Source organism: Grammomys surdaster, unplaced genomic scaffold, assembly GCF_004785775.1.
Source record: "Grammomys surdaster isolate TR1022 unplaced genomic scaffold, NIH_TR_1.0 338, whole genome shotgun sequence".
Classification (NCBI taxonomy): domain Eukaryota; kingdom Metazoa; phylum Chordata; class Mammalia; order Rodentia; family Muridae; genus Grammomys; species Grammomys surdaster.
Genome location: NW_021604757.1, coordinates 2,613,195 through 2,638,129, shown reverse-complemented (window position 1 = coordinate 2,638,129; position 24,935 = coordinate 2,613,195). Strand labels below are relative to the sequence as shown.

General features: G+C 39.9%; 1 protein-coding gene across 2 annotated transcripts in view; it reads left to right on the top strand.

Moving 5' to 3' along the window:
- Positions 1-24,935, top strand: part of Ambra1 (autophagy and beclin 1 regulator 1) — a 185,991-nt gene that overhangs the window by 133,022 nt on the left and 28,034 nt on the right. For both annotated transcript variants that reach the window (XM_028778469.1, XM_028778470.1), the window contains 3 exons: positions 12,415-12,525; positions 21,027-21,215; positions 22,090-22,244. In XM_028778469.1, the coding sequence (XP_028634302.1) occupies positions 12,415-12,525; positions 21,027-21,215; positions 22,090-22,244 (455 nt within the window). The remainder of the gene's footprint in view (positions 1-12,414; positions 12,526-21,026; positions 21,216-22,089; positions 22,245-24,935) is intronic.

The following is a 24,935-nucleotide window of genomic DNA, read 5'->3' as shown; positions in this document are numbered from 1 at the left end:
TCTTTTAGAGTTATAATATGAAAAATATATAAGATAATTAGCCGGGCGGTGGTGGCGCACGCCTTTAATCCCAGCACTTGGGAGGCAGAGGCAGGTGGATTTCTGAGTTCGAGGCCAGCCTGGTCTACAGAGTGAGTTCCAGGACAGCCAGGGCTACACAGAGAAACCCTGTCTCGTAAAAACCAAAACAAAAAAAAAAAAAAAATAATAATTAAAAGTTCAGTGTTAAAGTATATTTGCAGTGTTGTGAAACAGATTCCCAGAATATTTTCTTGTTGTGCGTCTGATCTTTGTTAAATGGTGATAGAATATAGCTAAGTGCTTAGTGGTGTCTCTTTCTCAGGACAGATTTAAAGACTATTTAAATGAAGCTTCAGTGAAGACAACTGATAGATTTTCCATAGCTGTGACATCTGAATGAGCAACTTAAAAAGAGAAAAGGTTCCTTTTGGCTCACAGTTTCAGAGGTTCATTGGCTCCATTGCTCTATAGCAGCAGCAAGGCAGAATATTGTGGCAGTTGTGTGTGATGGAAGAAGCTACCTACATTGTGGCTATCAGGAGATAGAAGGAGACAGAAGAGGCAGAAACAAACTATGTCTGTTCAAGGTAGACTCCCTGGAAGACCCCTCTCCTAGTTTCTACCACCTCTCAATATGTTATCAAAATATGATGCAATCAATGGATTAATCTAGTAAATAGATCTCAGAGTGTTAATGGTCCAATAATAGTCTTTTATGATTGGATCCACAGGCTTAGAATTCGGCCTTCAACATACAGCCTTCAGGAGACTTTTCATTTCCAAACCATAAGAACTCTTCTGATGTCATTCAGTGTTTATTAGAGAAAGGGTGGGTTTTATGGCCAGTTTTCCTTTTATAGATAAATAGTTCATTTATTTACTACAAAGCAAAGACAGTCCATACAGAATAGCAAAATATATAAAAGGGCACTTAGCCCCAGGTAAGCTATATACAATAAAAGAAATATCAAAGAAACAGACAGAGGAATATCAGGACTTAAAGGTCAACCTTAGCCACAGCAAGTTTGAGGCCATCCCAGCCTGTTTCAAAAAACCAAAACCAACCAAACAAAAATAATAACAAACTACAGGGATCTAGTGGTGATATGCCTACAAGTCAAACCTTGGGGCTAGAGAGATGGCTTGGTGGTTAAGACCTTGTACCACAAAGGACCTGAGTTGGTTTCCCAACATTCATATTGGGTGGCTCAAACTTACTATAATTCCAGCTCCAAGGGGTCTGATGCCTTTGGCCTTTGTGTCTCTGGCACTAAAGTATGCATGTGCATGTCTGCACACTCAAACACACACACACAAATTAAAAATAAAATAAAAAATTTAAGGATTTTTAAAAATTTTCTAATTAAGGAAAGAGAAAAACATAGGGGGCTAGAGAGATGGCTCAGCAGTTAAGAGCACTGATTGCTCTTCCAGAGGTCCTGAGTTCAATTCCCAGCAACCACATGGTAGCTCACAACCATCTTTGATGCAGTCAGTGCTCTCTTCTGGTGTGTCTGAAGAGAGTGATACTGTACTCAGATACATTAAATAAATATATCTTTAAAAAAGAGAGAAAAATGAAAAAACACAGCAAGGCAGTATACAAATGAAAAGGATATTGCCAATGTTCTATGTTATTAAGAAATACAAATGGGTAATAAAAATAAGGCTACTTTAAAAAACAGGGCGGTGGGGGGGGCTGTGCCTGTTGGTGGTGGTAGCACACGCCTTTGATCATAGCACTCTGGAGGCAGAAATGCGTGTATCTCTGAGTTCAAGGCCAGCCTACAGAGTGAGTTCCAGAACAGCCAGGGTTATACAGATAAATCTCCTCTTCTTCCTCCTTCTTCTTTTTCTTCTTCTTTAATTGGCTGAAATTTATGTTGAAGATTGTTTTCAGCTCTTAATATAGTCTAGCCTGGATGTTTACATATAGCCCCAAATGGCCTTGAATGTGTGGTTCTACTGCCTCAGCTAGTTTTTTGTTTGTTTTGTTTTGTTGCCCACATAACTCTAGCTGACCTGTTACTCACTATGTAGACCAGGCCCACTGACTGAGGTCCACCTGCCTCTGTTTCCCAAATGGCTGGGATTAATCACAACCACATTGAATTCAGCAACTTTTAAAATATCCTTACTGTGACAAGATTCACCTATTTGAAGATATAAGTCAGTGGTTCTTAATAGAATAAAGCAGCCATTTCTACTCTCTTTATAGTTCCAGACATTTTTATCACCAACACACCCTTTAGGCATTAACAGCCACTTTATTCTTCCCTCTCCTTTCCCTTCTTTCTAGCCCCAGGCAACCATTAATGTGCATTTCGGATTTTGTAGCTTTGCCTGTTCCTGGTATTTCATGTGAATGGAATTCTACAATATATGACTTTCTAAGAAGAATTATGAAAAATTGTTAAATTTGTTCTCTTGAACCTGCCCTGGGCTTTCTAGGCTCAACTGTACTAACTGCTTAGCAAGTTGAATCTAAACTCCTGTATGACAGCCAGTGAGGCTGAGGCAGAAAGAGTAATTTTGTGGTGTGTATCCACTGCTCTCTATCTGCATGTCCCCCCTCCCCGCCCACCTTACTGTTGGGGATGGAACCTAGGGCCTTGTGCTTAGTAGACAAGTGTTCTGCTACTAAGCTATGCTTCTTAGCTACACCCCAGCCCCATTCTTTTTTTTTTTTTTTATTTTTTTCCCGTCTTTTATAGAAGTTTAATTATCAAACTTATAGACGTATTTATGGTGTCAATTTGATTTTTTTAATTTATTTTTTAAAATCAAATCATAATTTTTACTTATTCACACAGGGGTTATAAACACAAAAAGGCAGGACATGGGGAAGGGGATGACACCGGAGCGTGGGTGTTCAAGGGGAGTACAGCTCCAGCCGAATTCTTATCCCATCTTCCTAGCAGCAGCACATGGCCATTCTAAATTATGCAGTCTCCAATGAAACAGATTTTGTAGGACTGAAATGTAATTTAAACATTTCCTTCTTTGCAGCTTGCCCTTTTTTACCCTCTTCAAATTAGCCTTTTTGATAGATTTGCTAATGATTCCCATTGTTTGGTAGTCTTACTGAAATGTTGAATCATAATCTTCATTTTCCTATTCCTAGAACAGATCCTGGAGATAGACTAAGAAGCTGTTTTGGCAAAAAGGTTCCAAATTCTCCTTTCTGAGCAACAGGAGACTGAGTTTGAGACAAACAGAGGCAGAATACAGGCCCTCAGATGTGTAGACCTGTCCACTGACAGTTATGACTATGGTGACTGTGCCTCTAGATTTTGCTGATTGAGCATCTCTAATCTAAATATTCAAAATTCAAAATGTTCCAATATCCAACACTGTGCATCATCATTTTTTAAAAAAGATTTGTATGTGGGTCTATGTGGAAGCCAAAGCCAGGGCCATTGAATTCCCTGAGCCTAGAATTACAGGATTATGAGCTGCCTGTTGGGAATTGAACTCCTGTCCTTTGCAAGAGCAGCTTGCGATTTTAACTGCTTAGCCATCTCTCTAGCACCTGTGCTTTGCAACTTAAATATTTAAGAAATTACAAAGAAAACTGTTCAGATTTTGAAGCTGAGCATAAGTGACACACACGTAATTCTTCCATTCTGGTTTTATTTTTTTGTTTGTTTGTTTGTTTTTGTTTTTTTTGCATTTCAGATTAGGAATATTCTATTTTTAGTTGGAGTCATGTGCTTTTTAGCTTTTGTGCTTCTTTCACTAATAACACACACAATTATTCTGTTATATAGTATATTAGTGATTCCACCACCTCCTCTCTACCCCCTAGACAGGCTTTTACTATGAAACTCAGATGGACATGGCACTCACACTGTAGATCAGGCTGGCCTTGAACTCAAAGAGATCCAGACTCTCATGATAGTGTCTTTTTTTTTTTTTTTTTTTTGCACATGTACTACATGTACTAATGCTTTCTTGTTAGTATTTCCCACAGTTGATTCACACATTTATTGAAAAATATCTTGGCTGGTTGAAGTTCTGGCAATTGTGAATAAAGTGTTGTACACATTAGTGTGTAGGTTTTTGTGTGGAAAAAAGTTTTCCACTCATGTGAATAGATGCAAAAGAGGAGTGGACCTATTATAGGGAGCCAGAGAAGACCACTCAGACATAGTTTATAGACAATTGAAAGTCTTTACAAATCTTTATTCTCGGGTTTTTGGGAGGTGGAGCAAGTGTAGACCAGGGGGCGTTTAAAGGTAAAAATCACATCCTGGTGTCTCATGTGCCAGCCTCAGGGGGAAGTTTGTACAAGCAGGCAGTTTAACAGAAACTCAGTTACTAAGTTACTTGAGATCCTCTATCAAGATCAAATTCTAGCCAAACCTGAAATGGCCTCAGCAAGAATACAAGATGGAGGAATGTTTGCACTGTCTTACCCTGTCACAGATCATATGGTAAGAGTATATTCAGTTTTCCAGGAGACTGTCAAACTGTCTTTTAAAGTAGATGTGCCATTTGCATTCCCTCCAGTAAGGAATGTTCCTCCAGGCCTCGCCTGCATTTGGAGTTATCACTGCTTTAGAGGTTTGCCCTGAGAATACTTGGGGAATGTTTTCTCCTTGTTATCTAAATTTGCTACTCTAATGACTGTGTTGGAGCCTCTTTCATGTGCTCATTTATTTCAAGTCCTTTGGCCATTCTAAAAATCATGCTGTTGGTTTTCTTTTCCTCCCTCCCTCTCTCCCTCCCTCCCTCCCTCCCTCCCTCCCTCCCTCTGTTTGTCCCTCCTTCCCTCCCTCCTTCCTTTTTTCTTCCCCCTCCCCCCCAGACAGGGTTTCTGCCCTGGTTTTCCTGGAACTCACTCTGTAGACCCAGCTGGCCTCGAACACAAAGAGATCCACCTGTCTCTGAGGGATTAAAGGCCTGTGCCATCACTGCCAGGTTTGGTTTTCTTATTGTTTAGTTTTTAGAGGGTTTGTTGTTTATTTTCTTGCTTTTTAAAAAAAATATTTGTTTTGAGATAGCTCCTCACAGTTAACTAGGCTGACCTCAAATTCCAGATCCTACCTTCTAAATGATATAGAAAAAAATCAAAGTTCTAGGATTGGTGTTATAAAGGATTTGTTAATACATTAGCACCAGAGACACTAAGTTCCACAAGTAGAGTCTAGTTAAGGGAGCATTGTCACCACCAAACAGAAAAATCCTGTCTCAGAAAACAAAAACAAAACATGTTCTCTATGCTGTTATCAAAAAACAAACAACCAAAAAAATCAAAACATAATTTTTCCAGTGGGGCAAGATGACCCTGGGTAACAACTATTCAAAAAAGAACAACACTGATGTCATTAAACTAATTCTGGCAATATGAAATGTCTTTGCTATGTAAATCTCTCTGCCTAAGTGGCAGACTCAGTCTCCTGTCTTTGTTTAAATTGTTTGAAATGTAACCTGGGGCAGGAACTTCAAAGAGATTTAAGGTTGACAGTGGTTTTGTAATGCATAAGCCTAAGGTGTATATAAATTAGTAAAATCTTGTGTTGGGAGCTATCTCTTTTTTGGACCATTAGCCACAGCTAGCCAGGTGCTTTAGTAAAGAATTTTTCCTTCATCTATAAGTATGTGGAGTGATTTCTTACTGAGAAGGCACTGTATTTCTATAACTGGGATTGCAGGCATGCATATCCATGCCAAGCTATTGCATACTTTTTTTTAATAGATTCAAATTATTGATTTATAAAAAGATCACACAACTACATAGTTGCAGGAAATGTCAAAATCTGGTACATTTGACTCACCTGTGGTTTTTGACACCATGAGGGGAAAAAAGTACAAAATTGTAAGATTCTACTTTAAGCCCTCCCCAATCTCAGGTAGAAATGGAAAAACATGGTTTGCTAAGAAGTATTTAAATTATTTTATACCTTTATTAATTTCCTTTTGTATAAACTGTCATAGTTGTTCTATGGTTTAGGGTAAGCAGCTCCATAGTTAAGGGGAAAGTTTTTACTGTAGATATGAAAGAACATCTAGAGGCATTTGGAAGAGTCCAGAGCAGAGAGAAAAACAGTAGCTAGGGTAAGAGAAGCCTGCGAGCTGGAGGGAGTTTAGCTTGGGGAGGAGGTGAGAAAGACTAAGATGCTAGCATGGACTTCGAGGTATATAAGGGTACTTGTGATTCTGAAGCAGCCTGAAGGCCAATACGCACCGTAGGTAGCCATATGCCCCTTTTGCCGGAGGTAAGGGAACTGACTTCATAAGCGGACTGGCTTATTAAGTTCCTGAGGAATCTAACTTTTATTTAACACCCAGAAATCCTTCTACAGTATAGGTTGAGCTTTTTTCTGGATATTTTGACTGCCTATTGGAGGTTGGAGAATTAGAATTTCCTTTGGACCTGACACCTTAACATTGTCAGTGTCACAGTCAGTTTGAATTCTTTAAGCAGCAGATATTCTAAGAGCAGTGCTTTCTTGGTTTGGTTTGGTTTGGTTTGGTTTGGTTTGGTTTGGTTTTGGTTTTGGTTTGGTTTGGTTTGGTTTGGTTTGGTTTGGTTTGGTTTGGTTTGGTTTGGTTGTTTGTTCAGATGTGATCTTACTATATAGCCATACTGACCTGGAATAGGAATAATAATAATATATACTGTTATTAGATATTTTGCCCTCCCAATTGCTATAATTACAGATATATGTGATCATGACCAGCTCAAATAGATCTAAGGTTACTTGTCTTGGAATTACAATGTAGCTGGCATAGAGCTTCCCAACAAGGGATGGCTTTTATCAATAGGAAACATTCGGTGATATCTGGGGAAATTTTCTTTGGTTGTCACAGTGTTCATGGGTGGAAGCCAGAGATGCTTCCAAATGTTCTCCAATACACAAGCCTCTTTACTGTTCTTTGATAAATGATTGGATCTGGAATATCAATAAGTACGACAGTTAAGAAATGCTGAATCTAGGGCTGGAGACATGACTCAGCAGTGATGAGCATTGGCTGCTCTTCCAGAGGCCCCAGATTCAGTTCCCTGCACCTTACATGGCAGAGTACCTGACTCCATTTTCTGACCTCTGCAGGCACCAGGCACACATATGGTACGCATAAATATACTAAGACAAATATGTATACACATAAAATAAAAATAGATGTATTTTTGTGAGTTTTAAAAGGTGCATTTGTTTTTGAGACAGGGTCTTTCTATGTAGTCTTGGAATTTGCTATGTAGACTAGGCTGTCCTGAAACTCAGAGATCTGCATGTCTTAGCCAGCCTTCCAAGTCCTAGGATTAAAGGCCTGTACCACTACGCCTAGCAAAAATAATTTTTTTTAAATAAAAAATATAGCCAGGAGTGGTGGCACATACCTTTAATTCTAGCATTGGGAGGCAGAGGCAGGTGGATCTCTTGTGATTTTGGAGGCCAGCCTGATCAGCAGAGTGAGTTCCAGGACAGCCAGAGCTACATAGTGAGACCTTGTTTCCAAAAATAAACAATCAAACAAACAAATATTTTAAGAAGTTAATACCGTTCTAATTTACTCCATATGAAAACCTTTACGCCTTAGAAATCTTTTAGCAAATCAGGATTTGCTTCTGAGGCTGAATGCCACCTCTATCCAGGACTCAGTCCATTAATTAACTGGCCCTGGCACATTGCCTGCACCTTGAGCCAGAGCTGCTAAATGGTGGGTGGGTTTTTGGTTTGTTTTTTTAAACAGGACAATGCTTTTTCTTCCTGATGTTTCCAAGAGACAGGCTCAGTTGGCCAGCAGTTCTTGTGCAAGAGAACCTGGTAACAATACTTTAATCTGTTGCTGGCATCTTTCACTCCCTAATCTGTGTTTACATGGCACTGAAAATTGACTCTCTGATGCCAAGCTCTGTTTCTGTGCAGGGCTCCTGCACGGTTGGCAGAGATCCCCTCCCTAGTCTCTTCACAGTACCACCCTACACGTATATTTATTGCACAGCTGTTTTCAGAAGCATACGCTGTACAGGATGTCTCTGGAGTTGGGGCTAGAACTGAAATCATTTTGTGTTCCCAGTTACAAAGCCAGCATGTGCATTTCTGAACTGTTTCCCTGGTTGTAGATCTAATCCGCTCCCTGAAAATATAGTTGTTTCTTCAATCTCTCTCAGCAACTAACATTTAGTTCATCATACATGAAGAAAACCAATTTATCTCCTTGTGTTTGGGGTTAGGTGTATGCTTTTCTAGTAACTTAGAAGAAATGGTAAGGAACTAAAGCAGTTTGAGACTGGCTCTTAAAGGAGACGTCAGTGATCTAGATAATAGATGTTAAAGCCTGGGGAGTAATTTGGAAGCTCAGTGGAATGGAGCCTACATAAAAATGAAGAGTGATTCCTTCCAGGGAAGTGGTATATCTTCTAATTAAAATGGTTTAAATGATTTGCATTATTAATGAAGCCAAGAAAATCTGAGCCTGATTTCTGATTTCTTAGCCTGATTTCTTTTTAAGAAATTTTTGGGCTGGAGAATGGCTCAGCAAGGCGAAGCTCACAACCAAATATATGTGTGTGTGTGTGTGTGTGTGTGTGTGTGTGTGTGTGTGTGTTTGTGTGTGTGTGTGTGTGTGTGTGTGTATACACACATATCTTTCAGACTTCTATTTTGTGGAATTCTAGAGTCATAAAAACCAGTAAAATCTTTCATAAAGGAAAAGAAAAGAAAGGAAAGAAAAGGAAGGAAATTCCTACAGACAGCTGAGCCTCTTTCTTGACCCAATAATTAGCAGATTTTTTTTTATTGAAAATAGATTTTCTTTCCCCATATAATAGATTCTGATTATGGTTCCCTTCTCCCAACTCCTCCTGAATCCACCCCATCTCCCTAAACTATACCCTTTCTTTTTCTATTAGAAAAAGGCATCCAAAACAAAATAGAAACAAACCAGAATAGGGCAAGAAAACAAATGGGAGAGGGGTGACAAAGAATGTGCACATAGAGATGTAGAGACACATCACATATGCAGAAATTTCATGGAAACACACAATTGTAGATGATAAAAGCCCCCAGACCCCAAACCAAAGAAACCAAAATACCATTAAATTTGTTTTGTGTTGACCATCTACTGCTGGGCATAGGGCCTGCCCTTTAGTTTGTATACCCAGTGAGACTCCCTTGGAGAAAACTGTTTTTCAAGATAGGAGCTCATGTTCACTTCTCTCAGTGCTGGAACCCCATCTGGCTTAAACCTTATACATGCTATCACAGTCTGTGAGTTCATAGGTACATTAGTCCTGTTTTGTCTAAAAGCCTTTATTTCTTTGTGCCTTCCATCCACACTGGCTCTTGGAAAATTTCTACTTGTTCTTCCACAGAGTTCTCTGAACCCTCAGGGGAAGGATTTGATAGAAACACCCCATTTAGAACTGAGTGTTCCAAGGTTTCTTGCTCTGCACATTGTCCAGTTATTTATCACTATGTTCCCTTTAACAGATCGGTAGTGCTTGGCTTTTCCCTAGGTCTGTGGCCTGTTTCATCTCAAGTTCTTGGGCAGGCAAAGCAGTGTTGGGCCCCGTCTCATGGAGTGGTCCTTAAATTCCATCAGATAGTGGTTGGTTACTCTCACAACTTTTGTGCCACTGTTGCACTACTGTATCTTACAGGTAGGTCACCATTGTAGATGGAAGGCTTTGAAGCTGCATTGGTGTTTCCCTTTTTTAACTCTGGTAGTGTGTAGAGTACCCTTCAGTACTATGGACACTGATCAGTTAGGGCAACTTCTCTGTATTCAGTGAATTATGTAGGTGTCATCTGCAGCAATAGGGCCTTATCATCAGTTTGTGGAAAACAACCAATACCTTTAGCAATAACCTGGGTTATTTAGCTTTCCATTGTGCCCCTTTTGCCAACAACTAGATTAAATGTGACTCATTTTCAGCACTGGAGGTTTCATTTGGTGGCTGAATATGTCTACTTGTGTCTTTGTCTCCTTGTTATTTGGTGATTCCATTTCATATATGTATACATTTTAAGATGCTTCATCTGTATTAGATTTCCACGTGACCCCTCAAATGGCCCTTAGTTTTACCTGCCCCTCCCTGTATCCCCCCTACCCTATATTCAGTTTTTTTTTTTACATTTCTTTGACGTGTGTATGTTCACGCATGCGCTAATGCATGCACATGCCACAGGACAGATGTTGAGGTCAGAGGACAACTTGTGGGGGTCAGTTCTCCTTCACTGTGTGGGTCTAGAAGATCAAACTCAAGTCTTTGGCCTTGGCAGCCAATGGCTTGCCTGGTGAACCATCTCACCAGCTCCCAGATACAATTATGGAAGGAGAATTTTCAGGAAGGGTAAATATGTACCTCATATGAATGGTCTATATGTATCATGGAGCCATCAGTAGAGGTTTGAAGTCAGTGGCCACATTGATAACACCTGCAAATGCTGTTTCTAATGCTTTTGAGTACATCACAGCTGTTTGAGACTAAGTTTGATTTTGTAAGACTTTAAAAATATTTAAGGCTATCAGTTTATTTACAGTAGTATTTTTCAACTTTTTATTATCCTTCTCCCAAGACATTTCTTTTCATTCTCCTTCTCATGGACACATACATACATGTGTATATCCATATATTCTGTCATTTGAAAGGCGAATTAATGAGATTATACTAAGTTTGTAGGGGGCACTCCTTTTTTATTATTTATTTATATGGGGAAGTGGAGAGAACAGGAGAACACACATACATCACAGCACATGTATAGAGGTCAGGGGAGAACTCTTTGTCAGTTGGTTCTCTCCTCCTTCCTTATGTTTGAGACAGGATCTTATTTCAGCTGCTGGGCTGTATGCAGGAGCTTCCATCCAGCTCTCTGTCTGTCCCTCCCACCTCCCACTCCCAACCCCTGTTGCTGTAGGAGTGCTGGGTTACAGAGTTCTGAGGGGTGAACGCAGCTCATCAGGTTTGTATGGTAAGCACTTTTGCCTGCTAAACCATCTTCCTAGCCTGGAGGCTTTTATTTAATTTTGGCCCCTTAAGCCTTTTTTTACCTCCAGGAAGGCATTATTGGCCATGTTGAACCATATAACATAAAAATGTCATCATCTAGGAAATGAACTATTATTGGTATCTTTTCTCAAGTTAAAACTGAAAGGACTGTTAATAAACTAACACTGAAAAATATATTCTGGTATAATGGCCAGGAGCCCCCTGGATAAGGGAAGAGAATAACTTCCCTATATTTCCTGATTGTGTAGAGGGTAGTTTCTCTCTTGGTCATTTGAGGAAAAAGCAGAGAAATCTAGAGGTAGTGGAGTAATAAATGTAACTCTTTAAAAGAAACAATTAGAGATGTTTTCACAGTAATATTCAGAAGGCAAACGCTAGATGATATTGATGAATTCTGGCATAAACTGCCTTGTCCCAAGGCTAATCAGCATGGACCAAATCTGCAGCCGAAAATGCCATCTAGCTTGTCTTGCGCACAAGGATCTTCTATTCTCCTAAGAAGGATTGGTTCTGCCTGATCCAAAGGGTGGCTGTGTATGAAATGCACCTAGGAAGGAGGAGGAGGAAATGACATGTTCATGTAAATGAAATACAACTGCAAATTAAAGTGTCACCCTGTTTTAAAAAAATCAAATTTTTATTTAATTGGTTACCAAGGAAAAAAAGATGTCATAGTGAAGTGTGTATCTCAGGGAAAATTAAGCTGAAACATTACAAGTGAATCTGAAATTAAAGGAAGGTCTTAGAGGGGAGGATTTTTAAAAATTGCCTTAATAAAAATATTTTCATGTTACAAAGGCAGGCTCATAAATATCTGCTGTGTTATATGCCTGCATTTCAAAAGAGATTAACACTATTACCTCATTTTTTCTTTACTGCCTCTCTCCAGTCACCATGTGGTGACTGCCTCTTCTCTGGAGGAAGTCCTCTTTTGAGATGACTTATTAGGAAAAAGGTCACTAACAAAGGAGGAACTGCTTCTCCTAAAGAGCACTGCTTGCTGTGAAGACACCCAGAACTGCACTGAATTGAACTGAACTGAAATTTTCATCTGATCTTTCTATGTTCATGGCATCTTCCCTTTGTTTTCAAATTTCTTTACCCACATTTGTATGAAAACTCATCTGTTTCTTCAGATAATGTATATACTCTTAGATACTGTATATTCAGGACCTGAGACATTAATACTGGGAAGAACATATGAATGATGTTCCATTTCCACATAGAACTGTTTCTTGTGAAAGGTTGTGTCTAGCTTTCCTTTGTGGTGACTTGCCATGCAGCTCTCTCAGGCTTTCGTGAGTTTTAGTTGTGGTTCTTCTTTTTCTCCTCTACTAATTTATGTGTTCCATTATATTCTGCAGTAGAAACATACAGAAAAAGAATGCAGTGTATGTAGTCTAACCTGGTCTTTTTGTCTTCTCTGTCACCAGGGGCAGTAATTGGAGATGGACAGTCTGCTGTGGCTAGTAACATTGCCAATACTACCTACAGGCTCCAGTGGTGGGACTTCACTAAGTTTGACCTTCCAGAAATCAGTAATGGTGAGTTGATGTAAAATTGGAGTAGTGATGGGCAAGATGGGTTTCTGGTAAGACAGAACTTTAAAAAATACAAAAACACCAAAGTACCACTGCCTTGTGCTGTCTCTCACTGAGTTGTTGATGGCCATGCACTCTTTCTACAGCTTATCCTCAGCTACCAGTTACACACCTCAGAAAACAGTTCAGGGAAAATGCCAGATCTCCCCTGAGGAATTTGTGGAGAAGTTCATAAAGACTACAAGACAAATGGAGCTAAGATTGAGAAAAGACTGTAGTGAGTGTAGACTTGTTGGCAAATCCAGGCCTCAACTAACCAGATGAGTGGTATGATTAATATCTGTTTACAAACGTGTATGACTGATAGATACGTTTTCTTTCAAAGACATCCGTGGTTCCATTGTTCAGCATTGTAGATGTTTCCTCTGCCTAAGGAAGGCTTTTGTGCATTCTTCAGAGGTGAAAATCAGCTCCTACTTGTTTGCAGCTGATGATGGCCTCACTATCACTGTTACATTTCTGCTTGAAGGTTTTTTCTCATAGCAAACCACCATGGATTCTTTCTTTTGATGTCAGTTCATCCCATTGGTCCTATTTCTGCTGCTGCAATGCCATATAATCTGTTTACTGTCTTTTAAACAGTCATTCAGTAATCTGGAAGCACCTCTACACCTCGCCTTTCAGATCAAACCTCTGCAGATTATTTTTTCTGTGGTTTCCAATCTGTTCGTTTTCCCCTTAACTTTGGAGGCAGGATGAAACAGAACAGATCAAAAAATTCATGATGTGAGCTAAAACGTAATACAATGATGTTTGCTACAGATTCCAGCAGCTTTTTCTAAAGTTACTAATGCATTTACAGTAACTTAAAGTTCCTTGATAATTGTTAGTAAGCCAGAATTCAGCCAGTTTGTATGATCTTCCTGTCATTGCAGTTCTAATTCTTGCCTTGAATTTTAGCTCTAGATCTTTATGAACTCTGATTTGTCCTTCTCTTTCAGTCTTAGGGATCATCTGCTAATTTGATAAACATCTCTTTCACTCTTCCTTCAGATTTCTAGCAGAAAATGGCAAATAAATCAGGAAATTGCATTAAACCTTGTGGTATGTTTTTGGACTCGTATCCTGGATCAGTTTTGGAACATGAATTATTAGTACTTTGAGCTTCACATCTAAAGTTCTTTGCTGTTAAAAACAGTTTCTCAGGGTCTGGGGAGATGGCTCAGCAGTTAGCAGAACTTGCTAATTTTCCAGAGGATTAGAGTTCAGTTTCCAACACCATGGGAAACTCACAAGTGCCTATTAACTACTGCTCCATGGCATCCATTGCCCTCTTCTGGCCTCTGAGAATATCCACATTCATAGAAAAATGTACACATGCCAGCTGTAGTGGCACATGCCTTTCAGTCCCCAGCATCTGGAAGGCAGAGGCAGGCAAATCTCTGAGTTCAAGACCAGCCTGATCTACAGAGCAAGTTCCAGGACAGTCAGGGCTACACAGAGAAACCCCCACTTCCCACTCTACCTCCAAAAGAAAGTAAATATACATAAATATACATATACATAAATAAAAAGTACAATCTTTTAAATAAATAATTAATAAAAGACAGTAGCTTTGTATATATAGGTTAGTCTTGACCTGGTTGTCTCCTGCCACAGCCTCAAGTGTTAGGGCTGCAGGTGTGCACACTGAAACTGCTCTTATGTTTTCAGTATCACGTAAAGCATTGTAAGAGTTTGGAGATACAGATAAAAATACCTTAATTACTTAAAAATAATCATTTTATGATGTACCAGTCTTCAGTATTCTCATCAGACAAGATAAATGAAGTTAATTTTTCATGATTTGTTCTTAATGTATCCTAAGTAGCAACTACTCATTTTATTCTAAGTGCCTATAGCCATATTTCAAGTAATCTGTTCTTTTGATTTTTGTTTTATTATTGTGTGTGGGTATGCACATACCACAGCACCTGTGTTGAGGTCAGAGAATAACTTTCAGGAATAAATTGTCTTCTCCCACTATGAATTCTGGTGCTTGTACTCAAGTTTCCATGTTTGTGAGGCAAAGTGCTTTTACCCAATAAGCCATCTTGCTGATTGGTACACTAACCTGTTCAGTTCTACTCAGAATCCATGGCAGTCTGCCTTTCCCTTATTAAACTCAAGTTCATCTGTAGACTTGTTCATCTGTAGACCCATATATCTTATTGGCCATAGTTCACCTTCAGTTATTTTGATTTTTTTAATCACTGTTTAAATTAGATAATATAGTTACAACTCAAAACTTACTTAAAGGATATACAATAAGAACTTTCTTAACCTTACACCCTGCTGCCTGTGACTCCTTGCAATAGGTAACCACTGTCAGTTTCAGTTCTTACATATCTCTGGAAAGATAGTGTATGTATGTGTAACCACATAGAGAAGAGTGCGTTCCAGCTTTTGTGTGATCGAAATGACAGTGTGCTATACAATACTCTTCTGCACTTTTCTTTCCGTACAGTATATCTCATGAACTTCTATATTTTTGTAAAGAGTGTCGTGTGTGTGTGTGTGTGTGTGTGTTATATGCATCTATGTGTGTACATGCAGAGGCCTGAGCAAGATGTCAGTAGTCTTCCTATATTGCTTTTCATCCTACTACCTTGAGAGAGTCACAAGGCGCACAGGATCTGGCTGTCTCCATTCCTCAGTGCTGTGATTGCAGAATGCCTTTTCCCCTTTCCATCTTTCTGTGAAACAGTTTATTGCTTTGGTGCTGAGAGATTGAAACTCAAGTTCTCATGCTATCAGGGCAAGCTTGTGTTTTTACCCACTGAGCTGTCTCTAGTTCTTCTTGTCTTGTTTAGAGATAGGGTCTTACTCTGAATCCCAGGTTAGCTGGGAGCTTGCAGCAGTCCTCTTGTCTCTGCTTCCTGGAGTGCTGAGATTATAGGCATGAGCTATCACTCTGGTGGCAGCTGCAGCTGCTGCTGCTATTGCTGCTGGTGCAGGCAGCCCCCACAGCTGCCACTCCTCCTCTTTCTCTGCCCTGCACCCCTTTCTCCTCTTTTGAAAAAATAGCTACCTAGTAATTCATTGTAACCAGTGTCCTGTTGAAGGACTTTGGAGTTTACAGTCTTGCTATACAAACTGCTACAGATTGTCTTTTACACATGCATATCAGTAAGATAGCTGCTTTGAAATACAACTGCAGGGAAGAAAAGGTGTGCATATAATTTTGGTAGACATTGCCTTATCTCCCTCTCTATACAGCTAATAACCTCATCTATAGGCATTGTTTGTTCCTTTTTGTTTTCAAACAAGTCCTCACTGTAGCCAAGATGGTTTTATATTCAGAACAGTCAGTCCTCTTGCCTCCTTGAATGCTTGGGATTACAAGTGTGAGCCACTGTGCTTGCCCGCTCCACCCCCATAATCTTTCAGAGTGCTTGATTTTTATAAACACTTGCTGAAGGAATGCGTTACCAAATTTTCAATAATTATGGATTTAATAGGGTAAAGACTACTGCATGAACATTTATGTTTCTATTCCTTATGTTCCTCCACATCCTTAATGGTGCTGCCTTGTCTTGGCTGGCCATGTGCTTTATCTCTTTCTCTTTATGTTACTGGTTTTTCCCCCTTAATAATTCTGTAGAAGTTCTTTAAAAATTGGAAAATTAACTTATAATAGGAGTTTCTTGTCATTTGTCTTGACTTTGGTGAAGGTTATTTTTGTCATTGAACTTATTTTAAGTCAGAATTATACACCTTTCCTTTTATGGTTCCTAGGCTTTGTGTCATCATTAAGATCATTTCTTAATTTTATATTTTAGTTTTATACATTTAAATCTTTGATTCATTAGGAAACTTAGTTCCAGATGACCAACTGCTCTGCATTCAATACGGATTTAAGCTAACTTTTTTGTTGTTTTTTGGTATGTGTTTGGGGGGGGGGGGTTCTGGCAGGTGGAACATTAATATGTATCCCAGCTGTCCTGGAACTCTCTGTGTAGACCATATTGGCCTTGAGCTCCCAGAGATCTGCCCACCTCTTCCTCCCAAGTGCTGGGATTAAAATGAGTGAGCCATAATACCCAACAGGTTCCTATTTATTACTTTTAACTGTTTTAGCTAAAATTTTAGTTAAGCTATAAAATATATATAGTCTTGACCTTTATTAACTCTTGATAGATTTAGTCAGTAAATTGGGACTCTGTTGCTATAGGATTCATTTTTTTTTTCCAAAGTCATCTGCCTCCTACTAGAGGATAGCTTTAGGTTTCAGAAGCTATGCCCCAGCCTGGAGCCACTGATCTTTGGTTTTATTTATGGGTTCAGCAGGTACCAAGTTGCTGTTCATATGATTTTTCTGAATCAAGTTTAACCCTTTTTTAGAATTAGGTTAATGATTCTTGCTACTTGTTTCTCTCACTTGAGATTAAGGGAGCTAATGAATTCTAACCTGTGTTAGATGCTTAGAATGTTGTGAATAGTGCTTCACCTCATGTAGATTTTTATTTATGTGTGTGATTGCCTATATATGCATATGTCCTATATGTTCAGGTACTTATAGAGGCCAGAAGAAGGGGTTGAGTTTCCTGGAGCTAGAGTTCCAAGAGTTTGTGAGCTGACTGATAGATATACGGGCACTGAGAACTTAATCCATGACCTATAGGAGAGCAGCAGTGTTCTTAGCCGCTGAGCCATCATCTCTAGCCCCTCATGTAGATTTTTTGTGCTGCTTTCATGAATAATAACAACCCCCACCCCCAAAAAGGGGGGAAGTAGAGTGAGGAAAAAGCTAATTAAATTCACTTTGGGATTTTTTTTTTTTTTTTTTTTGACAGAGTCTCTGTATCCTTGTCCTGACTATCCTGGAACTCACTATGTGGACCAGGCTGGCTTTGAACTCACAGAGATCCATCTGCCTCCCAAGGCTAGAATTAAAGATGTGCACCACCACACCTGGATCCCTCTAATTTTTGAGAGGAAACTCTTCCTTGTTGAATGGCTTTGATCACTAAGATAACCTGACAGAAGAGGCCATAAGATCCAGTGAATATGGTGACTGATACCTGTAAGGTGTGTTTATAATACCATCTGGAGTTCTGCTCTGCAGTAGCCAGAGGGACTCAGAGATGTAGCCAAGAGGAAATTTTGCTTTTGATTTAAACCCTTCTGGGTTTTCCAAATCTCTGTGTGATGCGTTCGTAAAGTACTGCAGCTGCCAGTCACTCTCATGGTCTCATCTGGATAGCAACAGGCTACCCATAGATCTTTGTGTAAGGTATAGTTTATAATTTATAGATCTGACAGGAAAGCAGAGTCATCTTCTTCTCTGAGCATCAGTATTTTTAGTCCCTCCTGCTTCTTGCTAAGACATTTTCACTTGGAAATAATTTCCCTCTTAAGTAGTTTCAGTTTTGGTTATTTTCTTTCCATACCAGTACTGAATTCAGAGCCTACCACATGCAAGGTAAACATTCTCCCATTGAGTTCTATATTTCCCCAGTTCTAACTGTCCTATAATTCTTTTCCATATGTTTCACCACTAAGGGACAGCAAGTTGCTGAGTTCTCAACTGTGGTCCCAGACTTGCAGCATTTGAGACACCTGCGGCCTTGCTGGAAATATTTGCTCTCAGACTCTGCCCAGCATTGTTCAGGTGTCACTGATCCAAGCTGTATGGCAGAGTGCGGTATGGAACATCAACAGGGCTTTCCAGTGCTGTGAACTGCCAGTGGCTTAGGCTGTGTTTTAGTCACATCTTTCTTCCTATCTACTTACCTAGTTGCTCTATCCAAAAAAGAGATGAGTTGGTCTTTACCTTTAAAACATTACTTTTCTCTACCCAAGAATTGTCCTTCTGCATATTATTAACTCACGGAAATTTCAACTTTGTGAGGGGAAGCTGCACACGTGAACTATAGTAACTACTGACTATTATAACTGTTTTTGTTTCTATATAGGAAATTATTAAGCAACAGACAGCAAATGTAAGTTGCTAATTGGAGCTTTGAAAGAAAAATGAAATAGTGCTGTCTATATAACAGTGCTAGGTGCTGTCTATAATGGAGCTATCATATTCCTCTGTGTGCCTACCAAATGCCTTTAATGGGTAGAAACATGGGCCCAGATAAATAGATCACTAGCTGTCTTTCTGAGTTCATTATAGTTACCAGGAGCTGTAATGAAATTGGGTAGAGTTTTGAAGAGGGAGCAAACTTTGGGAGGTAGCCGTTGATTTTATCATAATAATATACAAACACAAATATAGTAGCTTGGAGTTGAGTCTGACAGAATGTTTTTTGTCCATCTGCACAGTTTTTGCAAGCTTTTAAGCCAAGCTTTCCAGAAGAAAAACCTTATTTTCTTTTCATCCTTATAATCAGTTTGATCCTTCTTAAGAATGTTAGTTGTTTAAGGTCATTATGGTCCCTCCCTGCCACTTAGTGGTAATGGGATTGAGCCAAGGTATATTCTATATAGGTCAGTGTTCTTTCATTGCAATATCCCCAGCCCTCTTCGTTACTTTCCATAGTTAGGTCAGGTTGTCCAGGCTGGCCTTGAACTCTCTGTATGTAGCCCAGACAAACCTTGAACTTGCTATCCGTCTGCCTCAGCCTTTTGAGTAGCTGTGATTACAGGCCAGTGCCTGTAGGTTCAGCTTATTATAGACTTATGTTTTTGTCCAAAATACATGCTGATATGTACAAGCTAGATCTCTATATTATCAAGACAGATGAGCCGTCATGTATGTTGGAGACATAGAGTATAGGTAAAAATATGCAAAGGAGTCCATAGCATTCTATCATCTTCCTATTCTTAATCTCACTTAATAGTTTTAAAATTCATTTTTATTTTTATTCATATATGTTTTTGTTTGTGTGTATATGCTTATAGACATGTAGGTGCCCATAGATACTAGGAGGTGTCAAATCCCCTGGAGCTAGAGTTCACGCCGTTATGAGTCATCCCATGTGGGTGCTAGGAATCAAACTCAGGTCCTGTTGGAGTCGTTGTCAAGATCAGTACATGACTGTAACTGCTGTGCCATTTCTCCAGCCCTTCTACTTAATATCTGTTGTTATCTCTAGTCCCTCCTTTGGTGGCAAAGCTCTAAATTGTTAATTTCTTTGTCTCTTACTGAGGATTATGCCCACATCAAGGTTAGAAAAGCAAAATGGACTCACTCCTGAAAGCGACTCTATAATTCTTTTGTGTCTGGTCCTTGGCTAGAATCATGTGGATCCAGAGGAAATTGCCATATTTTTGGCAAAAGGCTTAGGACCCTGTGTCAGGAGCAGACGGTCCCATGCTAACAAGGCAAATCTAGTCATGCAGGCTGGAGCAGATGGCGGGTTGGGAGTTGAGCAGCAGAGAGGCCTAATGGTGATAGCAGTAGTATTTGGATGTTATTATTTTATTAGTTAGCAAACAGAACTGTCCTCAGTTTTATGTGTAATGGTGCTGTAGGTGTCAGCCCCCAGGGATTGGCACAACAGCCTAATCAATGTGTTCTGATGTCATTTTTTTTTTATCTACTCTGCGTTGTAGCTTTGTTAGCAACACATAGGGAAAGGGGAACAAATACAATTTTATACATCACTCAATCTCCAGACCACAAGCTTTTTAAAATCATCTTTTTGCTTTGTTTTCCTTGGCTAGTTTCCTAGGGAAATTTGCCCTTTCCATCTCAGTCCTGAATTTTGGCTTACTGGGATATATTACCTGGAATCTGATGACAGCAGCCTGAGCTTGGTTTTGCTTTGCTTTTAACTTTTTGGTTTTTCAAGACAGGGTTTCCCTGTGTAGCCCTGACTGTCCTGGAACTTACTCTGTAGACCAGGCTGGCCTCGAACTCAGAAATCCACCTGCCTCTGCCTCCCAAGTGCTGGGATTAAAGGCATATGCCACCACTGCCCACCCAGGTCATGGTATTAAAGAAGCACAGAATGTAATGAAAAATGCACAGAACTCCCACTGTCTAGTCCAGGATGGCCTTTGCTTCTCTTTTTCCTCTGTGTGGAGTTGGGATTAGTGTTCCTGGAGCTATAGACACAAGATTCTGAAATGACTTCCTTCTATGAGATCACATAGCAGGTTCTGAGGAGGTTTGCTTTTCCAGGAGCACTCTACCTGCGTCCCATTTATTTTAGAACCAGTGGGTTTGTGTTTTCATTTATCTTGGCTTCATACTTTGAACAATAGTAGCATTGGAGTGGATCTCCGGGGCATTTGTTAGTAACTTTTTTCTTATCTAATTAGTTGTGAACTAAGATTCCACTGGTGGTGGTGGTAATGGACTGTCCAATAGTTTCTACTAAGTGGTAGATGCACAGATCCTTCCTGCCTCTTTTATTTCCTGCTTCCCAACATCATAAGTTAATTAAGACAGCTTGCCCCATTTCCAAAGAGGATTCATACCCTTAGAAGGGCCCCAAAACATCTTATCTCAGAATTCCTAACAGCATGGTGTTTAAACTTTCTCCCCTTCTTTTCTTTGTCCAATGCAGCCTCCGTGAATGTCCTGGTACAGAACTGCAAGATCTATAATGATGCCAGCTGTGACATTTCTGCAGATGGCCAGCTCCTGGCAGCTTTCATCCCGAGCAGCCAGAGAGGCTTTCCTGATGAAGGCATCCTGGCAGTGTATTCCTTGGCCCCCCATAACTTGGGGGAAATGCTCTACACCAAGCGATTTGGTAAGGGATAGGAAGCCCAACCTAATGACAGAGTTGACGCTGATGCCTTGGCATAGGCATTCCTAGGTGAGGCATGGAGTGCATGGGTGAGAGTAATGGTCACATACTACCTCTGCCTTCATTCACTGAGGCACAGGCCAAACAAAGATTGCTTTGCGGGAGTCCTGGCTATAGCATTCATTACAGAAGAACCTCACAGTAAGAGCTCTCCCTGCCACAGTAGCATCACTAGTGTGCCCTTGTGACAAAGGCTAGCAATAAGGAAGGAGCTTTTTATTTGTGGCATGGAAAGCTGGGTAAGCACGTATACTGCAAGGTAATTTGGCTTTGTGGTTTGCCTTCCAAAGTATGTGCATTCTTTAATCCAGAAATTTTACTCTAAGGGAGTCCACTTCTAAAACATAACCAGAAAACTACAAAGATTATACAAAGATATTTGCACTGTGTTATTTATCATACAGGAAAACATCAAATTATTACTTCAAGGAATTTTTTTTTAAGGAATAGCTTAAATAAATGGCTGTACAGTGTTGGCATAAAATACAAGTAGTTTTACCACTGCTCTTATAAATTATTTAATAATGGAAAAGATTTATAATCCTAAGTGAAAAAATATTTCATAATGGTGCTTAGAGAGTGCTAGCAGTCTTGTAAAGTTATGAGAACCATAGCTAGTATTCAGTAGTGCTAAGTGTGCACCACACTGCACTCAGTGAGTGTGCACCTTCTCTCACTGCACACTGCAACCCTAGAAGATCACCTGAGCATAGTCAGACTATGAAAGCTGGAGAAAAGGAGAAAGGACTACATGAAAGTTGTTTCCATGGAATGGCAAGAGTTCTGAGAAATGTGACTGTATTCTGTTGGCCCTCAGGTCCCAATGCCATTTCTGTAAGCCTGTCCCCGATGGGCCGATATGTTATGGTGGGCTTGGCCTCACGAAGGATTCTGCTGCACCCCTCCACAGAGCACATGGTAGCCCAGGTCTTCAGACTCCAACAGGCCCATGGTGGTGAGACTTCCATGAGGGTGAGTGTTATTGTTTACATCTCCTGGACTTGGCAGGGTAATGAGGGTCTATGATGTGATCCTCCAGTCGGGCCATTACCCTAGTCCAGGTGACCCATAACCAGTATATTTCACTTTTACAAAATCAGAACTATTGAAAGTCAGGAACTTACAGCTGCGCCTGTTGGCATTGTTCCATAATCTCAACTACTTGGGAGGCTGAAGCAAGAAGATTTTTGCCTTAAAATAAAAATGTAGACAATGGGAAGTAGTATCTTGGTGGCATACTTGCCTTGTGTGTGAGCGAGGATCATAGCACCAAGAAACTCAGGAACTTTCTCAAACCCAGGATTATGAACCCAGAGGCTTAATACTTCTTAACCTTGATGTGAACCTGTAATGCAGAGATATGTGAAGGGCTCAGTAAAAATTGTGTCTTAAAATAAAACTCTTGTTCTGGTTTGGTATTGAGGAAACAAGCTAAAAAAGTAATTGTATACCATGATTTCACCATGTCATGGGGGAACAAAAGGACTTTAGGCAGCTTCTTTGCTCTGAATTATCAAACCCTTTTACCAATAGAGTAGAAATGCTATTTAGGACCCACTCCTGTATAAGGCATGTCCCTCTTGTATGGCCTTGAAAGCTTTTTGGGTGTAGTATAGTTAATTATCTTCTGGACTCACCCAGACTAGTGTGGTTGACTGGGTTTCCCTCATTTTCTAGGGGCTTATTTGGCTAGGGTTTTGTCAGAGATAATCAAGCATTTAAACATTTCTCTAATTAGATAGTATTTAAGCTTGGTTCCAATCTAAGAACTAGTAAATTGATTTCCTCAGTTTCATGTAGTCTGTGCCATTTGGCGCATTTGGTGGGGTTGTTTTGTTTTATTTTGTTTTTTTGGTTAGTTTTTGTGTGTTTGTTTCTTTGTTCCCTTCTGTGTTCCATGTATGGTTAATCTAACCCAGGTGAGTTCAATATAAGTTCCTTAAGAATATAGTCCCTGGGCCCTTCATCTTGTGCTGTGCTTGTAGCGACTTGTTGAATGCTTGAACTAGGAAGCATTTGCTGTCAAGAAAAAAAATTAGAGATATGCAAAGTGATGGAAGGGTCTGCCTGGGGTGGTCTTTCCTTTGCTGGACTCTTCTTCCTCTGGTTTCTTTTTTTTTTTTTTTTTTTTTTTTAAACTATTTATTTATTTATATAAGTACACTGTAGCTGTCTTCAGACACCCCACAAGAGGGCATCAGATATCATTGCAGATGGTTGTGAGCCACCATGTGGTTGCTGGGATTTGAACTCATGACCTCTGGAAGAGCAGTCAGTACTCTTAACCACTGAGCCATCTCACCAGCCCCCCTTCCTCTGGTTTCTTAATTATAGTATCTCTTGGCTGAACATACTGAACTGCTTTTCAGACTCCCTGAACCTGATCCTGAAAAGGCTCGTGTTTGCCAGGATACCTTAAAACCTGGGATATTTTCCTCTTCCGAATCTTCACTGCCCTCAAGTTTGTCTTCTCCTTTGGCAGCTTCCTTTATAGAACTGACTACTCCCACTACTCTACTGAGTACATACCATTATGCTAATTGTTGTCTCGCCAACCTGCAGTTGTTTCTTTATGCTGGACTTAAGCGCCTTCGAAGAACATCTATTTTTTTCTTTATGAAATTTAAGTACCTAGTAGAGAACCTGATACACAGTAGAAGCTAAGTGAATTAAAGAGAATCTCAGAAAAGCACCCTTGCCCCTTATCATTTTCAGGTGGTAATTATCAGAACCAGTGGCATCCTTGAAAACTTCTGAAAGGGGCAGCAACAAGGCACTCTGCTTTTGATAACGTGACAGTAGAGTTCTGATACTTGAGTTCTGTATGGGTGAGAATGAGAAAACCATGGTAGGTCACTAAGCTGGTTTTCTTAACTAGATATCTGAGGATGGAAGTAGAGTTTTACTGTAGTGTTGTTCTTTCGATAACCCTAAGCAGACCATAAAAGCACCTGGTATTTGCCTCTCACCATCTACATCCTGGTCTCAACAGGTCTTGTAACTAGTTATAAAAAATAAAAATTTCTTATGACCTTATTGCAGTAATGCTAATAACACATTTCCAGCTACTTCTCAAAAATCAGGCCTCTTGCCCAGTTCCTAGGCAAAACTTGCCAGCTCTCCATCTTTCTCATGATCAGTCAGAAATACCTGGCTAAAATAAAAAACCTACAAGCAAAAGCTAAGGTGTCTTTTGTCATGTGAGGCCAGAGCTGAAGGAATTTGGTTGGAGGACTCTGCTGGGAAGACAAGATCCAGTTGGTCTACTGCTGTCTTGCTGAGGCATTCATGGCAGCTAGCGAGCTGTGGGCCTCGTGCGAGCAGCAGTTTCTGAGCATGCCCTGATCTCCAGTGAGGTTTTTGATTCTCAATAAGTACCTTCTGTCATTAGGTGAGAAAACTGAAGTGACTGGAAAAAACTCTCATTTGGGTGAACATTCCTCTCACCAAGAGGATCAAATTATCTCAACAAATATTTTGCTCAATCAGACGTTCACTGACTCTGCTTTTCTGGGTTTTGAGGTCCTGTATTCAAAGAACCAAAGCATTCAGCAAATGTCTCTGAATTCACTCTTCAGTGGAAGGGAAGCCACACGTGTTATATGAGTGCATGTGTGCGTGCGTGTTTGTGTGCGTGCGTGTTTGTGTGTGTGTGTGTGTGTG